Genomic DNA, 19741 nt, shown 5'->3' on the forward strand with positions numbered 1-19741 from the left:
CAGACCTCTGGGGGATAGAAAGCTATTGCTCATAAAAGTGACTAGAAGCCCTCAGCCCTCCTCTGACTGGGTATGAAAGGAGAAGACTTTTCTCTCTCTTTTAGGAAAAAGGCCAAAGAGGGGCCAACCTTTTGCTCATGAACATCTGCTGCCACTTGGTCTGAGACTGGGCAGGCATCCTGAGGCTGCCTGCCAATCACCACCAGCAGTGCCAGTGAAACACACATCTCAGAACAACACAGGAGCTGGAAGAAGTGGTGGAAAGCAGGTGCAGAGTATGGCCTTTGCACCTGCAGGGCCAAATGTGAAGCCTCCTTCCTTACCTGCTGGGTCCACAGAGATACAGACACCAACCCATGTCCTCACAGGCTACTGATGCTGACTCCAGAGCAAATAGTGGGCAGCATTCCTGGGTTTCCAGACTGCCTACAGAGAAGGAGTGTGCATGGGGGAGGAGGGCTAGGATCTTGCCAAAGGGGCTCCTAGAGCCAGACCCAACTCTCAGTGTCTTATTTTAGGACGGACACCGTCGTAAACAGCTCAATGAGCAATCCACAGACAGCACTTCTGGACCCTGACTGAAAGCTTCAGAAGGTCACTGGGGAGGCAGATGTCCCAGATGGACTGCAGGCATGTGACAAAGTGCAGAGCCCCAGGCTGCGCTGGCTCCTCCACAGGGAACACTCACCTTACCTTCTAAGTGTTGATGAGGGACAGCACAGCCACCTGCTCTGTGGGCATGCGGAAGGGACTGGGAGAGCCCTGAGAGCCAGCCAGTGCTAGCGGGAAGGGACTGTCTCCCTTCTCAAGTGCAGACCCTGAGTGGCTTGGGGTGGGTGGTGGTGGTGGAGAGTGGGAGGGTGGATTGCAGAGAAAAAGGACTGATGGTGTCCCAAGACATGAGGACAACAAAGGTGGAAAGTGAAGAAGAATTAGAAGACAGTGACTTGAGCAGTGAAACAGAGAAACTGAAATATATTTGTTTAGTAGAAAATGCCCAAGAACTAGAAAGCACTTGACTTTTGTAGTTGTTGTTCTTTCTTTTATTATTTGCACCCGTTTTTTTTTTTTGATGGGGGGTAATGGTTTACAGTAAACAGTAAATACAGTTGTTGGTACATGTATACAATTTCTCAGTTTTCTGTAAAATACTCTCACCCCCAGCCTAGACCCTCCTTGACCATCCTGTATCAGGACCCGAAAGGCCCCAGAGTCATTTACTTTGGTGAATACACCAACTTCAGTCTAAGTTCTGCTTTGTGTTTCCCTTCAGTTCTTGTTTTTTCAACTTCTGTCCATGAGTAAGACCATATTCATCCTTCTCCTGACTGATCTCACTTTCAATCTCCATCCAAGATGAGGTTAAGAAGGCGATTTCATCATTCTTAATAGATGAATAATATTCCACTGTAAATTTATGGGGTTTGTGGTCTGCATGACAATTCCACAACTGCCAGATCTGTCTTCCTTTCTTTTTTTCTTTCTTTCATTCCTTTTTTTTTTTTTTGTATAGTAGTTTGAAACAGAAAAGGAAGGGGGCTGGGTGGTAGTGCGGTGGGTTAAGCACACATAGTGCAAAGTGCAAGGACCGGCGTAAGAATCCCAGTTCGAGCCCCCAGCTCCCCATCTGCGGGGGGGGGGGGGTTTGCTTCACAAGTGGTGAAGCAGGTCTACAGGTGTCTATCTTTCTCTCCCCCTCTCTGTCTTCCCCTCCTCTCTCTGTCCTATCCAACAACAACAGCAGCAACAACAAGGGCAACAAAAAATAGCCTCCAGGAGCAGTGGATGTGTAGTGTAGGCACTGAGCCCCAACAATAACCCTGGAAAAGAATAAAGAAAGAAAGGAATAAAGAAAGAAAGAAAGAAAGAGAAAGGGAGACAGAGAAACACCTGCAGCACTGCTCCACCATTCGTGAAGATTACCCTCTGCAGGTGGACACCAGGGGCTTGAACCCAGATCCTCATGTGTGATCACCTATATGATAACATGTGCACTCTACCAGGTGTGTCAACACCATGTACAAGCACTTAGTTTTGTATTTATTTAATTTTTATTTATTGTGAAGAATATGACTATTGTCTCCTTTTCTTCCTTTACCACTGCCATCACCAAAGGTCCGTGTTCCCATTCCCACCTACATATATAAATACTGTAGTTCTGCCACAGTCTTGAAAATAGGTAGACATTTTGGCTTTTTCACATTCATATGTTCAATTCTTTATATTTCACATATGAGTGAAGCTATTCTGTCCTTTACCTCCTGACTTGTCTCACTAAGCATAATCTTCTCCAATTCCATCCACTTTATCCCAAAGGACACAATAGCTATCTTTTTATTCCTGAGTAATATTCCATTGAGCACATGTCCCATAACTTTTTTTATCTAGTTATCTGTGGAAAGGCATTTTGGTTGTTTCCAATTTTTTGCTATTGTGAATAAAATCTCTATGAACATAAGGGGTGCATATATCCTTCAAATTCGTGTTACCATCTCTTTTAAAAAATATTTATTTATTCCCTTTTGTTGTCCTTATTGTTTTATTTTTGTAGTTATTATTGTTGTTGTTATTGATGTCGTCATTGTTGGATAGGACAGTGAGAAATGGAGAGAGGAGGGGAAGGCAGAGAGGAGGAGAGGAAGATAAGACACCTGCAGACCTACTTCACTGCTTGTGAAGCAACTCCCCTGCAGGTGGGGAGCCGGGGGCTAAACTGGGATCCTTACTCTGGTCCTTGTGCTTTGTGCCACCTGCACTTAACCCGCTGCACTACTGCCTGACTCCTGTTATCGTATCTTTTAAGTAAATACCTACTAGTGAAATTGCTGGGTCATATGGTATTTCCATGTTTTCGTTTTAAGGATTCTCCATACTGTTCTCTATAATGGCTGTACCAATTTGCACTCCAACCAGCAGTGTAGTAGAATTCCTCTCTCTCCACATCTGCTCCAACACTTATTATCTTCTCTTATTTATTAATGGAGTCCATTTTCATTGGTGTGAGGTGGAGTCTCAATGCGGTTCTAATTTGCATTTCTCTAATAATGCGTTTCCTCATATGTCTATGGGCCATGTGCATCTCTTCTTTAGAGAACTGTCTATTCATATCTTCTTCCCACTTTTTACTGGGCTGTTCTTTTTCTTTTTGTTAAGCTGTATGAGTTCATTTATTTAATTATTTTTTTTTACATTACAGAATTATATATCAACAAGGGTTTGAATCCACACCATTCCCACCACCAGAGTTCTCAATCTTCCGCCTCCCTACTGTAATACTCCACAGTTGCCCTAAGGTTGTAGACATGGGCCAATTGTCATTTCTACAACTATCTGTCCACATTTACTGTCTGAGTTCTTTATAGATGTTTGATATCAACTGCTTGTCTGCAGTGCAGTATGTAAATATCGTTCCCCATTTGCTGGGTTTCCTGTTTCTCCTTATGGGATTTTTTTTTGATGTGCAGAAGCTTATCAATTTGATATACAGTCACATTTGTTCATTCTTGTTTTTGTTTCGCTTTCCCATGAGATGGAATCTCTAAATATGTCTTTAATGTGAAGGTTCTGAAATGTTTTACCGACTTATTCTATGTATATTATAGTTTCAGGTCTAATATCCAGATCTTTAATCTAGTCTGAGTTAATTTGGATGCATGGAATTAGGTGGTGGTCTAGTTTAATTTTTCTACATGTGGTTATCCAATTCACCCAATACCATATGTTAAGAGACTTACTTTTCCCCAGTGAAGTTTTGGCCCCTTTATAGTATATAAGGTGCCTATACAGGTGTGGGTTTAGTTCTGGGCTCTCTAGCCTATTCCACTGGTCCATATGTCCATTTTTATTCCAATACCACACTATTCTTTTTTGAAAATTTCTTAATGGGGAATTAATGTTTTACATTCAACAGTAAATACAGTAGTTTGTACATGCACAACATTTCCCAGTTTTCCACATAACAATACAAATACCACACTATTCTAACTACTATTGCTTTGTAGTATAAACTGAAGTCAAGAATTTTTCTTCTTTTTCCTCAGGAGTGCTTCTGTTATTAATGTTTTATTGTTGTTGTTGTTTTGTTTTCATTTTTTTTTTTTACTGTTCCACATGAAATTTTGGATAAGTTTTTCAATTTCCTTGAAATATGTCTTTGGGATTGCACTGAATCTATAGATTGCTTTTTGGCAGGACTGCTATTTTAATGACATTCATTCTTTCAATCCATGAGCTGGGGATGTTCTTCCATTTCTTTGTGTTATCCTCTATTTCTTTTAATAATGTCTTATAGTTTTCATTGAAAAGATCCTTCACCTCCTTTGTTAGATTTGTCCCTAGGTATTTTATCTTTTTAGATGTAATTGTAAATGGGATTACTCTGTGAGTTCCCTTTTCTCTGGCCCATCTTTTGTATATAAATGTGCCACAGGTTTAAGAGTATTGATTTTGTAACCTGCTACTTTACTGAATTTACTGGTGATTTCCTGTAGTTTCATGGCAGAGTTTTGGGGGTCTTCTAGGTATAACATCATATCATCTGCAAATAAGGATAATTTAACTTCATTCTTTCCAATTTGGAATCATTTGATATCTCTTTCTTGCCTGATTGCAATGGCAAGGACTTCTAGGACTATGTTGAACAGAAGTGGTAAGAGTGGACATCCTGATTTTAGGGAAAATAATTTCAATTCTCCCCTACTGAGTTATTATGCTAGCCATGGGTTTGTCATATATACTGCCTTTATTATGTTGAGGAATTTTCTTTCTACTCCCAATTTCTTGAGGGCCTTTATTATGATGAGTGTTTAGTTTTTTTGTTTTTGTTTTTTAAATAGAGACAAAGACGTAGAGAATGAAAGAGACCACAGCACTGAAACGTTCTTCACTGTGGTGGGGCACATGCTCAAAACTGTGTCATGTACATGGCAAAACAGCGAACTAGCCAAGTGAGCTATTTTACTATCCCCACCCCCCCCCACCCCCCAAAGAAAACAACAAAACTCAGTTTTAAGGAACTAAAATCAGCAGCTTTGGACTCTGACTGCAGGTCTACCTTGTCTCTATTACTCACTCTGGCCACACCAAGCACGGCCACTCCCTCTGATTATCCTAGCTGCTTTGAATAGATCAAAGTCAAGAATGTAATATGAAAACTCTTCAACTTCAGCTTAGAGGTCTGAGAAGGACTAGGCTTGACACTTTATCATCTAGAATTACTGGGCATGGTCAGTTCTGTGACCAATTCCCATCGGAGGCCAGGGGATCTGCATTGTTCCCCTTACACACAAACATCAACAGAGTAGAGGAGCATTCAACTCAATTCCAAACCTTCTTCTTTACAGAGAGCGTCAGATCCCACATGGTAAGGGCTCAGTTCCCAACCAGACTTTAGATGCCAAGGCTCCTGAAATTCCAAGACTTTTTTTTGAACTAGATTATGGAATTATTAAGGAAGAAAAGTGAAAGCAGGCACTACCAGATGGAAAAGAAGCAGAGTGAGGTGGAGAAAGGGTCCAGACCATCCGTGTCTCTGCCCATGCTCCAGGTACCCTTCTCCCCGCAGCCCTCCTTCATCCCTGCCCAGCAACCTGGATGTTCCCTATGAACACAGACCTTTTGAGTTTGTATGGAGACTTCACTGCCTAGATACGATTGGCTAGATCACTGGCCACTTCAGCCTCCAGTCCTCCCTTTTCTGGAGGAGGCTCAGTAATGCTCCAGTCATCTCATTAAACAGAACAAAAGCACTTTTACTGCTCAACACTTAAGAGAATTATACAGATTCTCTTAAGAATCACTGAGACAGTAACCATGAACTAATTAGAAAAGTCATGCTGCATTTTTGCATTAAAAAAAAATGGAGAGGGGTTGGGCTTCTATATGAAGTCTAGTTAGAGTAACACCTGGTTACTTATCCAGGGATGGGTTGGGGCATTCTAGGTATCAGATTTCAGTCAAGTTATTTTTCCCCCTCCAAAAATCACAGATTTCCCAATTTTCTTTACTATCCTTAAAATTTATCTATTACAAGAAAAGCCTGGGGGCCAGGCAGTGCTATACCTGGTTGAATATACTCATTACAATGTGCAAGGACCCAGGTTCAAGCCCCCCAGTTCCTACCTTTCCCTGTCTGTCTGCCCCTTCCCTCTCACTTTCTCTCTGTCCTATCAAATAAAGTAAGTAAGTAAAAACATAGAAAAATATGTCATGACTTTCCTGACAACTTTATATATTGCACAAGTATCACAATATTGTTTAGGTCATGAAGATGAGGTGGTGGCATTCCCCCCCAGAAGTAGTAAAAGGCATCTGTGTTTTGTTGAGCACCAAATCATTATTGCTTTCCACCATTTCTATGACTGCCATACAGAGCTCCCTCACTGGACTAGTGGGAATCTGGGACTGTGAACCTCATAGTCTCACAAAGCAACAAGTATAGGCACAAGAAGAAAAGAACTAAGAGAAAAATCCTACAACTTCCCTCCCTTCTTCCCAAAGTAAGGCAAGCCAATTCAACCCTCTCCCACTCCAATTGGGACCCCACAGCCAAAAACAGCCCCAGACTAGAGCAGGGCTGTGCTTACCTGCTTTGCAGCAGCCTGGCTAGGAGAGAGGGAGCCATGTGAGAGCACAGGGGGGCTTTCAGGGCCACAGAGCTCAGGGAAAGGGTTGGGGATGGCTGGCAGAGATGAGGTTCGAAATTGCTGGTCTTCTTCCTGCAGGCGCCTGGAAGGGAAGAGAGGAGAACCTATCAAAAGCTGCCACTACTGCCCCTTACCCTTTACCTGTGTGTGGCCCAGCATTCCCACTTCTGGGGCCAGCTTGACAGAACTAGGTGAACAATCCAGACAGCTATTTCTACTTCTTCACAGAAGGTGTACTTACAATAGTCAAAAGGATAAAGCTATCAATACATGAGTGAATAGACAAAATGCAGTGTGTTCATACAATGGAAGGTTATGCATCCATCAGAAGAGAAGGAACGAATACACACACAAACGTTGGGCACATTATGCAGACACAAAAAGACAAACCATGAGATTCTAGTCCTATAACGTACCTAGAATAGGGGCCAGGTGGTAATGCACACAGTTGAGTGCACATTACCATAAGCAAGGACTTGGGTTTGAGTCCTTGGTCCCCAACTGCTATGGGGAAGCTTCATGAGTGGTGAAGCAAGTCTGCAGGTGTCTCTGTTTCTATCTCTCCCTTCCCTCTCAATTTATCAGTCTCTATCCAATTAAAAAATAAATTATTTGATTAAGTCCTTAGAATAGTAAAAGTCTTAGCGGCAGACAATAGAATGATGGATGCTAGAAGACTGATACATGAAGAAATTTCATGAATATAAGTATGATTATTAGAACTACTACTTTTTGAATGACCTTGAAATAAATATATTGCTCACTACAGGGAAAGAGCCTCTATGTGTTCTCATCTGTGTTGTAGAATAAGTGCTTATGTAGACATAAATGGTGCTGGTATTAAATTATTGAAAATACATTTTTCATGTAGCTGTCTCTGAGAACATAATATCCCTGGGAACATAAACACTTGTGACTATGTCATCTTGGAAATACCTTGCTGTCCCAACTCAGACCAATGACAGTCATTCCTGAATCTGCACCTGTGCCCTCTCTTAATCGAAGGCCACCACCCTCCTACTCCCAGAAATTCAAGCCACAGTTGCCATACAACCACACAAAGCAGGCACAGGATGACACAGCCGGTGCAATTATGAAAATAGTGGAATCATCAAGTTCAAAGTGACAATAAAAACAATGCAAAGAGCTTGTGTTTCCCCCTAGCAGAAGGGAGTGTGGTTGATTTCTGTTTTCCTAACTACAGGACTTTCCTAGGTACAAGACCTTATATGTCCAACAGAGGGTGACATAGTCCAGGACAAATGGATGAGATTAATGTTGCAAAAGGCAGGCTAACAACAAGCCAGAAACTTATTCTGTAACAGCTCCTGTCATGGTAAAAAGTCCAACTGATTCATGTGCACCTCAGTCCAAGGGGCAAGAGAGGCTGATGGGGTGATGTTCACTGTCACTGAGCTTTGACTTATACAACAAGACATTGACATTCTGACACTGGTTGTCCACAGAAGCCTCTCCTTAGCAGGCTGTTTGGGGGCACTTAATAGACCTCAGGGTCCTGGCTGGGTGGTAGTGCACCTAGTTGAGTCCACATGTTACAATACAAAAGGCCCGGGCTTTGAGTCCCCCTGTCCCAACTGCAGAGGTAAAGCTTAACCACTCACGAAGCTTCCCTCCTGCAGGTGGGAACCAGGGGCTTGAACCCCAGTCACTGCATTTGGTAATGTGTGCACTCAATGTGGTGTGCTACTACTGGCCCCTGATTCTTCCCAGAATCTTTTCAGGGTAGCTTCCCTGCATATTCCTCCACCTGGCATGAGGTCAATGAGCAGAATCAGAATCGAGGCAGGTATAGAAGGTCCAGCCTACCCCGCCCCCAGGACAGAGGGGCATGTCTGCCTCCCATGCACCCTGCTGCTGGGCCCTACCCCTGGGTGAGGCTGTGGGTCGCACCTGACGGCCAGGATGTGCACGGGCTGGGAGCGCTGCACCTTCTGCCTGGGGGCGGCAGGCTGGCGCTGGGGCCTGGTTGCCGGGGGCTGCTGGCTGCGGGTATGCGAGCTGCTCTGGAGCAGGGGTGTTGTCTCCGACTGCATGGGGCAGGCTGAGTACAGGCTCTCCAGGGATGTGTTCATGTCGTTCACCAGCGCCTCCAGGTCCACGTCATCCTCTGGACAGCAAAAGGCAAAAGCAGGGAGAACAAACAGACCTTTAGCAGGAGCAGCCAGGGGCCACAGGTGCAGACTTTCATGGGGTGGTGGGCTCCTTCCTTCCTTCCTTCCTCTCTCAATCCTTCCAGCAAAATCACCCTTCATTTCTTTCTTTTTAAAAGTAGTTTCTTTCATTGGATAGAGATAGAAGAAAGGGACAGAGAGAGGGAGACAGAGAACTGAAGCACTGCTTCACTGCTCACCAAGCTTCCCACCTACAGGTGAAGACTAAGGGTTTGAACCCAGGTCTTTGTGCAAGCTAACATGTGTGTTTGACCAGGTACATGTGTGTTTGACCAGGTACTGCCCTATGATTGGATCTCTAAACTCCAAACCATCTGAACTCACTGGGCTAGGCTGGAGCATTCCTGGTGGAGTGCACACATGACAATGCTCCAGGACCTAGGTTCAAGCCCCTGGTCTCCCACCACTAGGGAGGAAACTTCAAGAACAGTGAGGCAGGTCTGCAAGTGTGTGTCTCTATCTCCTCTGCCACTTCAGTTTCTGTCTCTATCCAATAAATAAACAAATACAATAAAATAAAAGATATTTAAAAAAATGTTGGGAGTCTTATCAGGGCAGAGGAGCACACTGAGAAGAAAGCCCTGTGCACTGTGCTTGTTATTACTGTTATTACGTGGGAACATCCCAGAAGCAGGTGCCTAAAGTCAGTCCAGCTGACTGTGCACAGGAGACTCCTCCTAGGGCTACAGCCTCATTACAGCTCCTGTGCCCACTGAGGTACGGGGTGGGGGTGGGGTGACAAGCTAAATCTGAAGAGCACAACCCCCACTGCCTGGGTCTCAGCATTGAGTCATGGGTGGATCTCAAGCCCTGCTAAGGACAATCATAACTCCCCAGATCCCTGAAATTCTAGAAGGGAAATGGTGAGACAAGAACAGAACTCAACACAGAGGCCAAGTGCTGACCCACAAGGCAGCCAGAGTGCCCAGGACATGGAGACAGATTCACCAACACGGACCTGTGACTGGCAGCTGCCTCTCCCTGCCCTTCACTGGCCTGAGAGCCAGAATGGGAGGCTATCTTGTCCATCACAGAGGGGGATCTGAGGCAGACACAGAGGGATCCCTTGATTCCAAGAGAACTCTAGAGGATGACAGAAAGTGCCAGAAAGAAATGCACATGCAGAGACCGATACCCACCCCCCTCACCCCCGTCATTACAGAGACTTCAATACTCCAGGTCAGTTTTCTCAAAGACAGAGAAGAGGGAGAGAAACATGCAACCTTTGTCATGTGACTTGAGTCAATAGTATGCCCCTGTGGTCTACTGAGGAGAACTCTTCAATATAAATTTAAAGGCATCTTCAATGATATAAATCCAATTACAAAGAAGACTAAAAGAAAAATAAACCAATGGGACTACATCAAATTAAAAAGCTTCTGCAGAACTTAAACTACCATCTAAACAAAGAGGCCCCCTTATAGAATGGGAAAAGATCTTTACATGCAATATATCAGACAAGAGGCTAATAACCAAAATATCTAAAGAGCTCATCAAACTCATAAAAAACCAAAAACGACCCCATCCATAAGTGGGGAGAGGATATGAACAGAATATTCACCATACAAGAGACCCAAAAGGCCAACAAACATGAAAAATGCTCCAAGTCACTGATAGTCAGAGAAATGCAAATAAAGACAACAATGAGATACCACTTCACTCCTGTGAGAATGTCATACATCAGAAAAGGTAGCAGCAACAAATGCTGGAGAGGTTGTGGAGACAAAGGAGCCCTGTGGACAGCAGTCTGGAGAACTCTCAGGAGGCTAGAAGTGAACCTACCCTAAAATCCTTCAATTCCTCTCCTGAGGATATACTCTAAGGCACCAAACACATCCATCCAAAAAGATTTGTGTATAATTATGTTCATAGCAGCACAATTTGTAATAGCCAAAACCTAAAAGCAAACCAGGTAGCCAACAACAGAGGAGTGGCTGAGGAAGTTGTGGTCTATATACACAATGGAGTACTACTCAGCTATTAAGAATGGTGATTCTGTGTGGAGTTGTACCTCCTATCCTATGGTTTTGTCAATGTTTCCTTTTTATAAAAAAAAAATGGTGATTTCACCTTTTCACCTCATCTTGAATGGAGCTTGAAGAAATCATGTTAAGTGAGATAAGTCAGAAGCAGAAGGATGAATATGGGATGATCTCACTCATGGACAGAAGTTGAAAATAAGTACAGAGGGAAAACACTAAGCAGTACTTGGACTGGAGTTGGTGTATTGCACCAAGTAAAAGACTCTGAGATGAGGGTGAGGGTTCAGGTCCTGGAACATGGTAGCAGAGAAGGACCTAGTGGGGGGTCGAATTGTTACGTGGAAAACTGAGATATGTTACACATGTACAAACTACTGTATTTTACTGTCAAATGAAAACCATTGATCCCCCAATAAATAAATTTTAAAAATTAATTAAATAAAATTTTAAAAAAAGGTGAGGACAGCTAACTTGGTTTTGACTGCTCAGGAAACAGACTGAGCACTGCCTCCTGCTCCTCTACTCCACATACCCCAAACACACAAACATTCACAGTAAGCCTCAGTGCCTTTGCACTCACTTCTTTTGTTCTGGGGAAAGGATACTGCCAGGCAAAACAGAACTAGAACAAAATCTACCTGAGAGGACCTGGAAGCTAAGGAAATGCATGGGGGGTGTGGGTGGGGGGAGGGTGCACAGAGGGTGTAGGGTGGTCCTGGTTTAGAACAGGAAGAGTAAGTGTCAGTTGGAGGCCTGGGGGTAGGGTGTGGGGTGTTGGTACAAGATCTGAGGAGAGCTTGGCAGAAGTAGAAAGACCCAGCACTCCTAGGTTCATTCTGTCTATTTGTTCCTTCCCTTCTTACTACCGGGGTTATTTCTAGAGTTCAGTGCCTACATGGGGAATACACTATTACTGGTGGCCATTTTCCCCTCTTTCTTTTCTCTCAAAAGACAGAGAAACTGATGGGGAGGGGGAGGTAGAGAGTGAGAGAAAAAGAGAGATACCTGTAGATCTATTTCACTTGTGCAGCTTCCTCCTATAGGTGAGGACAAGGGGCTTCAACTTGGGTCCTTACAGATGATCACCTGTGCCTAAACCAGGTGTGTCAATGTCCTGTCCTCATGCCAAGTTCTTTGTCTTCACTAATGGTGCTGGAGGAGGCAGTGCTAAAGAAAGTCTGTGGCGTGAGGGTAAGGGGAGTGACCGTGACAGAAATCACACCCAGGACATAGGAGAGCAGAGAGGGACACAGGGAGAAGAAGCTGCACGGGGGAGACTGCTGGAAGAGCAGCAAGGACACACCTAGATGCTACTGGAAATAAAAACCAAGGTCTGGGCTGAGGAGGCAACATAATGATTCTGTATAAGACCTTCCTGTCTGAAGCTCTGAGGTCCCAGGTTCAATCCCTAGCACCATCATCAACTAGAGCTGAGCAGGGCTCTGGTCTTTCTCATTAAAATCATACATTCATAAATAAATAGATAAATAAATACAATTTTTTTTTTAAAGGGAGAGGACTAAGGTTCCTGGTCAAGAGCTGTCTGAAAAGCAGTACCAGGAAGGGGATGGACAGGGCTGAACAGAGACAGACTCAGAGTCCAGAGCCACAGGGCTGTAGGGCCTATTAGGGCAGAAGGAAAGAGAGACGTTGCTGTGGTTTAGGCTATGAACACTCAAATATTAATCCCGAAATCAGATATAAAAGGACGGATGTACTGAATCAATAATTGATAATTACCATGTAATGAACAGCTGATGTATCACGAGGGAGAACTGAAGTGGCAGCAGGTGAGAGGTCTTCTCAGAGGCTGGGAGGCTAGGCGAGGGGGCATGTGAATGGGGAAGAGAAGGCTGATGGAGAACTGAGTTCACCATCCAGATGGAGAGACAGGGTGCACTTGCCCCCAGCCCCCTCCTCTGTGTGTGGCTGTGGGGTTTTAGGTAAGTACCTAGAACCTGGGAACTGAGGAAGCAACATTTGGCAAAGATAAAAACTGTGGACAAAGGTTGTCTAAAAGCTGTGAAATAAGATAGCTCAGATGTCTGGGAGTCTGACTAATTCATCTGATGCAGAAAAGTAAGCAGGGGCTGGGGAAACAGCATAATGATTCTGCAAAAGACTTTCATGCCTAAGGCTTAGAGGTCCAGGTTCAATCCCCAGTACCACCATCAGCCAGAGCTGAGCAGTACCCTGGTGTGTCTGCCTCTCTCCCTCTCTCTCTCTTAATAAAATAATTTATATTTTAAAAAGCTATATCAATGTCCACAAATCTGGAAGTTCAGGAATGTGCTAGAATGTATCCACCAAGAATAGCACTCATCTCCCATATGCTTGCTGAGCAGACCTGTAATAGCCATCTAATTTAGAATCTGTAAAACAATTAAGCACAGATGCCACCTTAAATCACCCTATTAATGCCTCACCATTTCTATCTTAATGGGCCATTTCAGAATCAATACAGGGTGAAACACCAGGCTCACTGTAATTACCAGCTCAACCTTTGGTCACACACCATCATGGCCTGGAGACACTGGGTGGGCTGTGGAATGGGGCTTCCTGTTTCAACCATGCTTCACAAAGTACAGATCCTAGCTGAGAAACCGAAGAAAACCTCTCTGTGCCCAGTTCAGAGGTCACCACTCACAGAGCTTTTCTCCCACTGGAGAGATCCAACAGGGAGAGTTCCTACCACCACTGACAGATTTCTTCCAAGAAAATGTCTTGATCCCTTAGAGTAGATTTTCATAGGAGCTAGTGTTTGAAAGCTCTGCGTGTGCCCACTCAGGAACACCCTGTGGGGTCCCCTTCTTCCCTCCTGCCCTTTCTCTCTCCAACCAAGACGTTCTGGGGTTGTTCCCCCAGGGCTGGCTGTCCTGCATATGAGCTTCAAAGAACACAAAGCCATTATGAGATTATTCAAGTTAAATATGAAGATAAATTGAGCACCAGACCATAAATGCAGTGACAGTCTTTAGAATACTTTAACATTCTTTTGTGGTGAGTTATTTTTAAAACAATATTCTACGTTAATAGCTTTAATTGTGATTCTGTTCAACAAAGATTAGTCAGCTAACACTTAGTAGGTTACAATTTTTATGAATTGAACTCAACCATTCTATCAGTAGGTTTTAAGCTTGCTTGTTCTTCATTACCTTCAGAAGTTAAAAAAGAAAGAAAAGAAAGAAAAAAAAAGACATGTTTTAAAGACTCTGAAATACCCTAAGCTAGGATAGACTTAAAAATATTCTATGGGGTCAATTAGCATTTTTTCTCTGCTAACTCCCGAGTTAGCAATTTTATTTAAACTTTATTACATGCAAATGAGAACTAGTGTACCTTTCAAACAAGGTTTTTACAGGACTGATTGGCAAGAAGATACTTTTTGGGGCTGGGCAGATTGAGCACACCCATTGCCATGCACAGAAATCCAGGTTCAAGCCCCCGTCCCCCTATTGGGTGGGGGGGAGGAAACTTCCCAAGCTGTGAAGGAGAGCTTCAGGTGTCTGTCTGTCTTTCTCCCTACCTCACCTCTCTCTCTCTCTCTCAGTTTTGCTTTGCCCTATCAAATAAGATACATATTAAAAATACTGAAAGAGAAGACTGTTTCATATTCTGCAAACAAGTTAAAAATTAAAAGATAACTGTGCAGAGATACTACTGAAGTGACATTCAGTTTTAGAAAACTGATGAGTCTATAGTGATCAATAACCACTCATTTGTGAAAACTCTTCTGTAGAGTCTTATAAGTGGGATAATCAAATGGGCATTAAAAAAGCACATGCTTCTGGAAATGAGTGTCACTGCTAAGTGTCTATTCAATTCTAATCTGAAGTCAAAATACTTTCCAAAGATAACCCCACTGCTGGAGTGAATACCAGAGGGAATAGGAAAGTGATTTTAGATGTGTAATTTCACTTCCAACAAATAAGGATGGACAAATGTGTCAAAGAACAGGGTTGTAAATCAAGTTATTCATAGTTATTTTCCTTCCTTAAATAACCCTGTCTAAAACGAGGCTCTGACTTTTGTCTCAAATATCTGAGTGGTTCATCTGATCTCCAACTCTTGACTGTCTACTCTTGACTATCGGGAGCAACCTGGGACTAAGTTCTAGAACTGATACAAACTTAGTCAAGTGAAAGTATGTTTGCCTCATAAATAAACTGAGCCAGGAAGGGCCCAGACAGGAAGTAGTCTAATCACTACAGGGTCAGAGAAAGGAAATCCACAGAGCCAACTTAACTACCGCCCCCCAACCCCCGTGTCCTCCTTAACTATAATACCCTTCTTAGTCTACAGCACCATCTAGTGTCTTCTTTAATTAGATGTTAAAGATGATCCTGGATCTGCTTTGCTCAATGATTTTGGCATCCTAAAGAGATGGTGGGAACTGGGTGATAGAGCAGTGGGTTAAGCGCATATGGCGCGAAGTACAGGATTGGCTCAAGAATCCTGGTTTGAGCCCTCAGAACATAGAACAGACTGGGGGCTGCCTAGCACCCTTTATTCTTTGTTTCCCTAAACTTTGAGGGTGAGTCCAGGAGGTGGTTAAAACATCGGATTTATAAGCATGAGATACTGAGTTTGATCCCTGGCATTGCATGTGCTGGAGTGATGTCTTGTGTCTATATATTGATATGCTGATACGTATATATTGGTATTTAAACCAGGAGAGTTAAAGATAGAGGGGGGAAATCAGCATTTCAGTAAGTAGCTGCAAAAGTTCCATCTCCTTCACGGTAGGAGAGAGGACTCTTAAAATTCCCAAACTCAGAAAACATTTTGGTCCCAGAATGATCGCAGGCATGCTGGTCTCCTCTTCCACTTGTTCACAGAGTTTGCCAAGCATCGTGAGAAAGACTGTGTAGACAGCAGAATGCATGCAAGTCTGTGAGGTGGGCTTATTCAAAACATGAGAACAAACACAGGGCAGTTGTTACCCAGACTTTTATTTGTATTTCTATCTGTTTTGTGGCATTTGATGCCCTTGTTTCCCAAGCACAGGAGTTGAGACTATCCCCCCCAACCCATCTGCATGGGCTAGAGCTTCCACTCAGACAGAAAGAGGGCAGTCCTGAGGGCCAGAGAACACAGTAGTGTCAGGGAAGATACTCAACTACTGAATGATCTGCAAACTCTTCCAGGAGCAGGATTACGTTGCTGAAACTGATACTTTGGGTGTTTAAGGACTCAAGGGGTATTAACAATTAACAGGATAGTCGGGCGGTAGCGCAGTGGGTTAAGCGCACATGGCACAAAGCATAAGGACCAGCGTAAGGATCCCGGTTTGAGACCCCGGCTGCTCCCCACCTGCAGGGGAGTCGCTTCACAAGCAGTGAAGCAGGTCTGCAGGTGTCTCACTTTCTGTCTCTCTGTCTTCCCCTCCTCTCTCCATTTCTCTCTGTCCTAGCCAACAATGCTATCAATAACAATAACAACAATAACTACAACAATAAAACAACAAAGGCAACAAAAGGGAGTAAATAAATAAATATTAAAAAATTAACAGGGGGCTGGGGATTAGGCAGTGCACACTTGATAGAGCACACATATTACAATGCACAAAGACCCAGGTTCAAGCCTTTGGTCCCCACCTGCAGGGGGAAAGCTTCATGAGCAGTGAGTGGAACAGTGTCTACAGGTGTCTCTTCTCTCTTTCCCTCTCTCTCTCCCTTCCTTCTCAATTTGTCTTTATCCAAAAATAAATATAAATTAGATAAAATTTAAAAATACTTTTAAAATAAAATAACAGGTGCAAATTACCAGTCTCATGGTCAGGCAATCAAGGCCCAAGGAGGTCAGTACTGTACACAGTGTCCTGCGAGCCTCTCCATGGGCCTGACATCTAAGCTGGGGGGTGGGGGGCACAAGTGTAATGAGACAAAGCCATGAGTGGCTATAATTACCAAGATCTTACTTACCATGTGCCTCTACACTACACATCCCTGATTAGCTTAATTAACCCTCAAAATAATCATCTAAGCTAGCTATTATTAACTATTAGGTTGTCAGAAAAGTCATATCACATTTTTACACAGGAAGCATAGAAAAATATATGTGGTGACTTTTTTGGACAACCCAGTATTTGGTAATGAGACAAGCAATCTGATGCTCATGGGGACCAAGGTCCCCTGGCTACAAACAGGCAACAGAGGACAGAACTATGTTTTTTGTTTGTTTGTTTGTTTTTTGTTTTTTAATTATTCCATCTTGGGGCTCAGTACCTGCACTAAGAATCCACCACTCTTGATGCAAAGCGCAAGGACCTGCACAAAGACTGGTGTAAGGATCCCGGTTTGAGCTCCCAGCTCCCCACCTGCAGGGGAGTCGCTTCACAGGAGCTGTAGCAGGTCTGCAGGTGTCTATCTTTCTCTCCCCCTCTCTGTCTTCCCCTCCTCTCTCCATTTCTCTCTGTCCTATCCAACAACAATGACATCAGTAACTACAACATAAAAATAATAATACACTTAAATCCACCACTCTCAGCAGCAATTTTTTTTCTTTCTATTTTATTTGGTAGGACACAGAGAAATTGAGAAGGGAAAGGGAGACACATATAGCTCTGCTTCAATGCTTGTGACACACACACACACAGACTGGAGCTTGAATCTGGGTGCTTGAGCACTGCAGGATGCATGCTCAACCTGGTGTACCACCACCCACCCCCTCACACAGCAGTTTCTGGTACACAGCTGTTCCTCCACCAGGTCTCTGGACAGTAGCATGCAGGTGTTCCAACCTACCTGAGCTCATCTTATGTACTTCCTCCTATGAGGAGGGGTTCTCTGATGATGGCACTTGCAAACGTCCATTGTCAAACCAAAGAAGGCTCAGGAAAGAGAACCTGCAGGGAAAAGAGTATGTCTTCCACACACAGGACTTGCCTCAACTCCTGTGACATAGTGGCCTGTGTGGGCTAATGGGCCCAGATGCTGACTGCAGTGCCTCTCAGGCAGAAGCTGGGCTGTGTCCCTGACAAACTCCTTATTCCTGGCACTGGGCCCTGTGATAGTGGGGAGATGGCAGCTCTCACAGGGAAGGCACCACAGAGTCCAGATCAAGCGAGAGATCCTGGTGGCCAAACAGCACTGCCTCTACACTGACACACACCAGCAAACAGGAAAAGAGAATGATTAATCACCCTGGACTTTGATTTCAGTGAGGTTTAATGAATTTCATCTATGTTCTAGACAGTTCCAGAAAACTGTATCAAACAGAGGAGAAAAAAAAAAAGTAAAGCCACTTCTTTTGTTCAGTGATTGCAGTCACTGAAATTGAAGAACTGGCAGCAACTAGAAAAAGAAGACCCCTCAGCCACCAGGTTCCAGATGCCAGTATGATGCCAACCAGACTTCCCTGGACAGAGGACCTCACCAATGTATCCTGGAGCTCCGCTTCCCCAGAGCCCCACCCTACTAAGGGAAAGAGAGAGGCAGGCTGGGAGTATGAATCAACCAGTCAATGCTATGTTCAGCGGGGAAGCAATTACAGAAGCCAGACCTTCCACCTTCTGCATCCCACAATGACCTTGGATCCATACTCCCAGAGGGCTAACAAATAGGAAAGCTATCAGGGGAGGGGATGGGATATGGAGCTCTGGTGGTGGGAATTGTGTGGAGTTGTACCCCTCTTGTCCTATGGTTTTGATAATGTCTCCTTTTTTAAATAAATAAATAAATAAATAAATAAATAAATAAATAAATAAATAAGAAAAAGAAGACCCCCATCTCACCCCCCACCTTGGGGATTCCAGGCTCCCCAGTGGAGGAGGAAGAGGGTTTGGTGGGAGGTGAGGTGTGGAAACAGCTATCTTGGGGAGATGGAGAACTTTACCACTGCGATATTAACAACCCCATAAATCAGCATTTCCCCTATCTAGAGACTGACAAAGAAAATGTCTGAGGTAGAGTGATTTGAAAAAAATATATATAAACTTTCTTCAGACCTGGACATTTGTCACATTGATGCAAGGAAGCAACTAAATACACTGAGTTCCCCTGGGTCTTTTAAGACAAACTTTTATTCTGTACTCTCAAGCATAAAAAGTCAGCACAGAAATTTTTCACTACCAAAAGAGTCACAGTCTGCTAGGATAGTACCAAGAACTCAATGAATTATAGATTCTATAGTAAGTACAAAGTTATCTGTGCCATTGCTATCTGCACTGGTAGAAAGAAGACAGAGGGCTGGAACAAGAAACATACCCGTACAAATACCACGGAAAAAAAGGGTGAGGTTCCAAGTATCTTTCTCAAATATTCCTTAGCAATTTAATGCTTCCTTTCAACCTTCTAATTTCAAATCTGAATTTGTCTATTACATCATAAACCAGACATTAGCCTCGGTGCAAGAAACTATGTAAATAAGTTGTCATTCTGGAAAATTCTCATTTTCCATCAACCCAAAGAGCACTAGCCCAGGAACACTGAAATTAAAAAGAGGAAAAAAAAATCACATAGCCAGCCAAAGAGTCTATTGCTTGCCAGCACTGTGATCTTAAAATGGCATTTCGGGAAAAAAAAAAGTTAGAAGGTATATCAGACAACTGAGAGTCTTTATGATCCCATTCAGGACTTGTACTCCAAGATCTCATGAACTGAACTCTATAAATTTAAAGCCTCTCCTGGTAGCCAACATTTTCTTCACTCAGCAAATATTTACCGATCACGGCTATGTATCTGTTGTTGCTTCAAGTCCTGGAGATGCAGATATTCACAAAACAGACAAGGATCTCTGCTCCCTAAATGGAATAAAGTCTTAGGCAACACACTTTGGAAAGGGATCACAGCATTCAATATTAAGTAGCAGGGAAGGACATTCAACTTCTTGTACTACCTCTGGAAAAATCATTTCCTTTGCAAAGAAACCAGAACCTGCTCCAGTTTGGTGGCAAGTCCAACAGAAGCTTGAGGGTGGAAAC

General features: G+C 43.5%; 1 protein-coding gene across 8 annotated transcripts in view; it reads right to left on the minus strand.

The window, feature by feature from the left end:
• GRB10 (growth factor receptor bound protein 10) overlaps positions 1–19741 on the minus strand; it is a 195293-nt gene that overhangs the window by 59997 nt on the left and 115555 nt on the right. For 7 of the 8 annotated variants that reach the window (XM_060171547.1, XM_060171546.1, XM_060171544.1 and 4 more), the window contains 2 exons: positions 8556–8772; positions 6585–6726 (listed from right to left, as the gene is read on the minus strand). In XM_060171547.1, the coding sequence (XP_060027530.1) occupies positions 6585–6726; positions 8556–8737 (324 nt within the window). In that variant the 5' untranslated portion in view covers positions 8738–8772. Of the gene's footprint in view, positions 1–6584; positions 6727–8555; positions 8773–17564; positions 17667–19741 lie in introns of those variants that run through there. The other variant, XM_060171543.1, reaches the window with a different exon arrangement.

The sequence above is a fragment of the Erinaceus europaeus genome, chromosome 14 (assembly GCF_950295315.1).
Source record: "Erinaceus europaeus chromosome 14, mEriEur2.1, whole genome shotgun sequence".
Lineage (NCBI taxonomy): Eukaryota > Metazoa > Chordata > Mammalia > Eulipotyphla > Erinaceidae > Erinaceus > Erinaceus europaeus.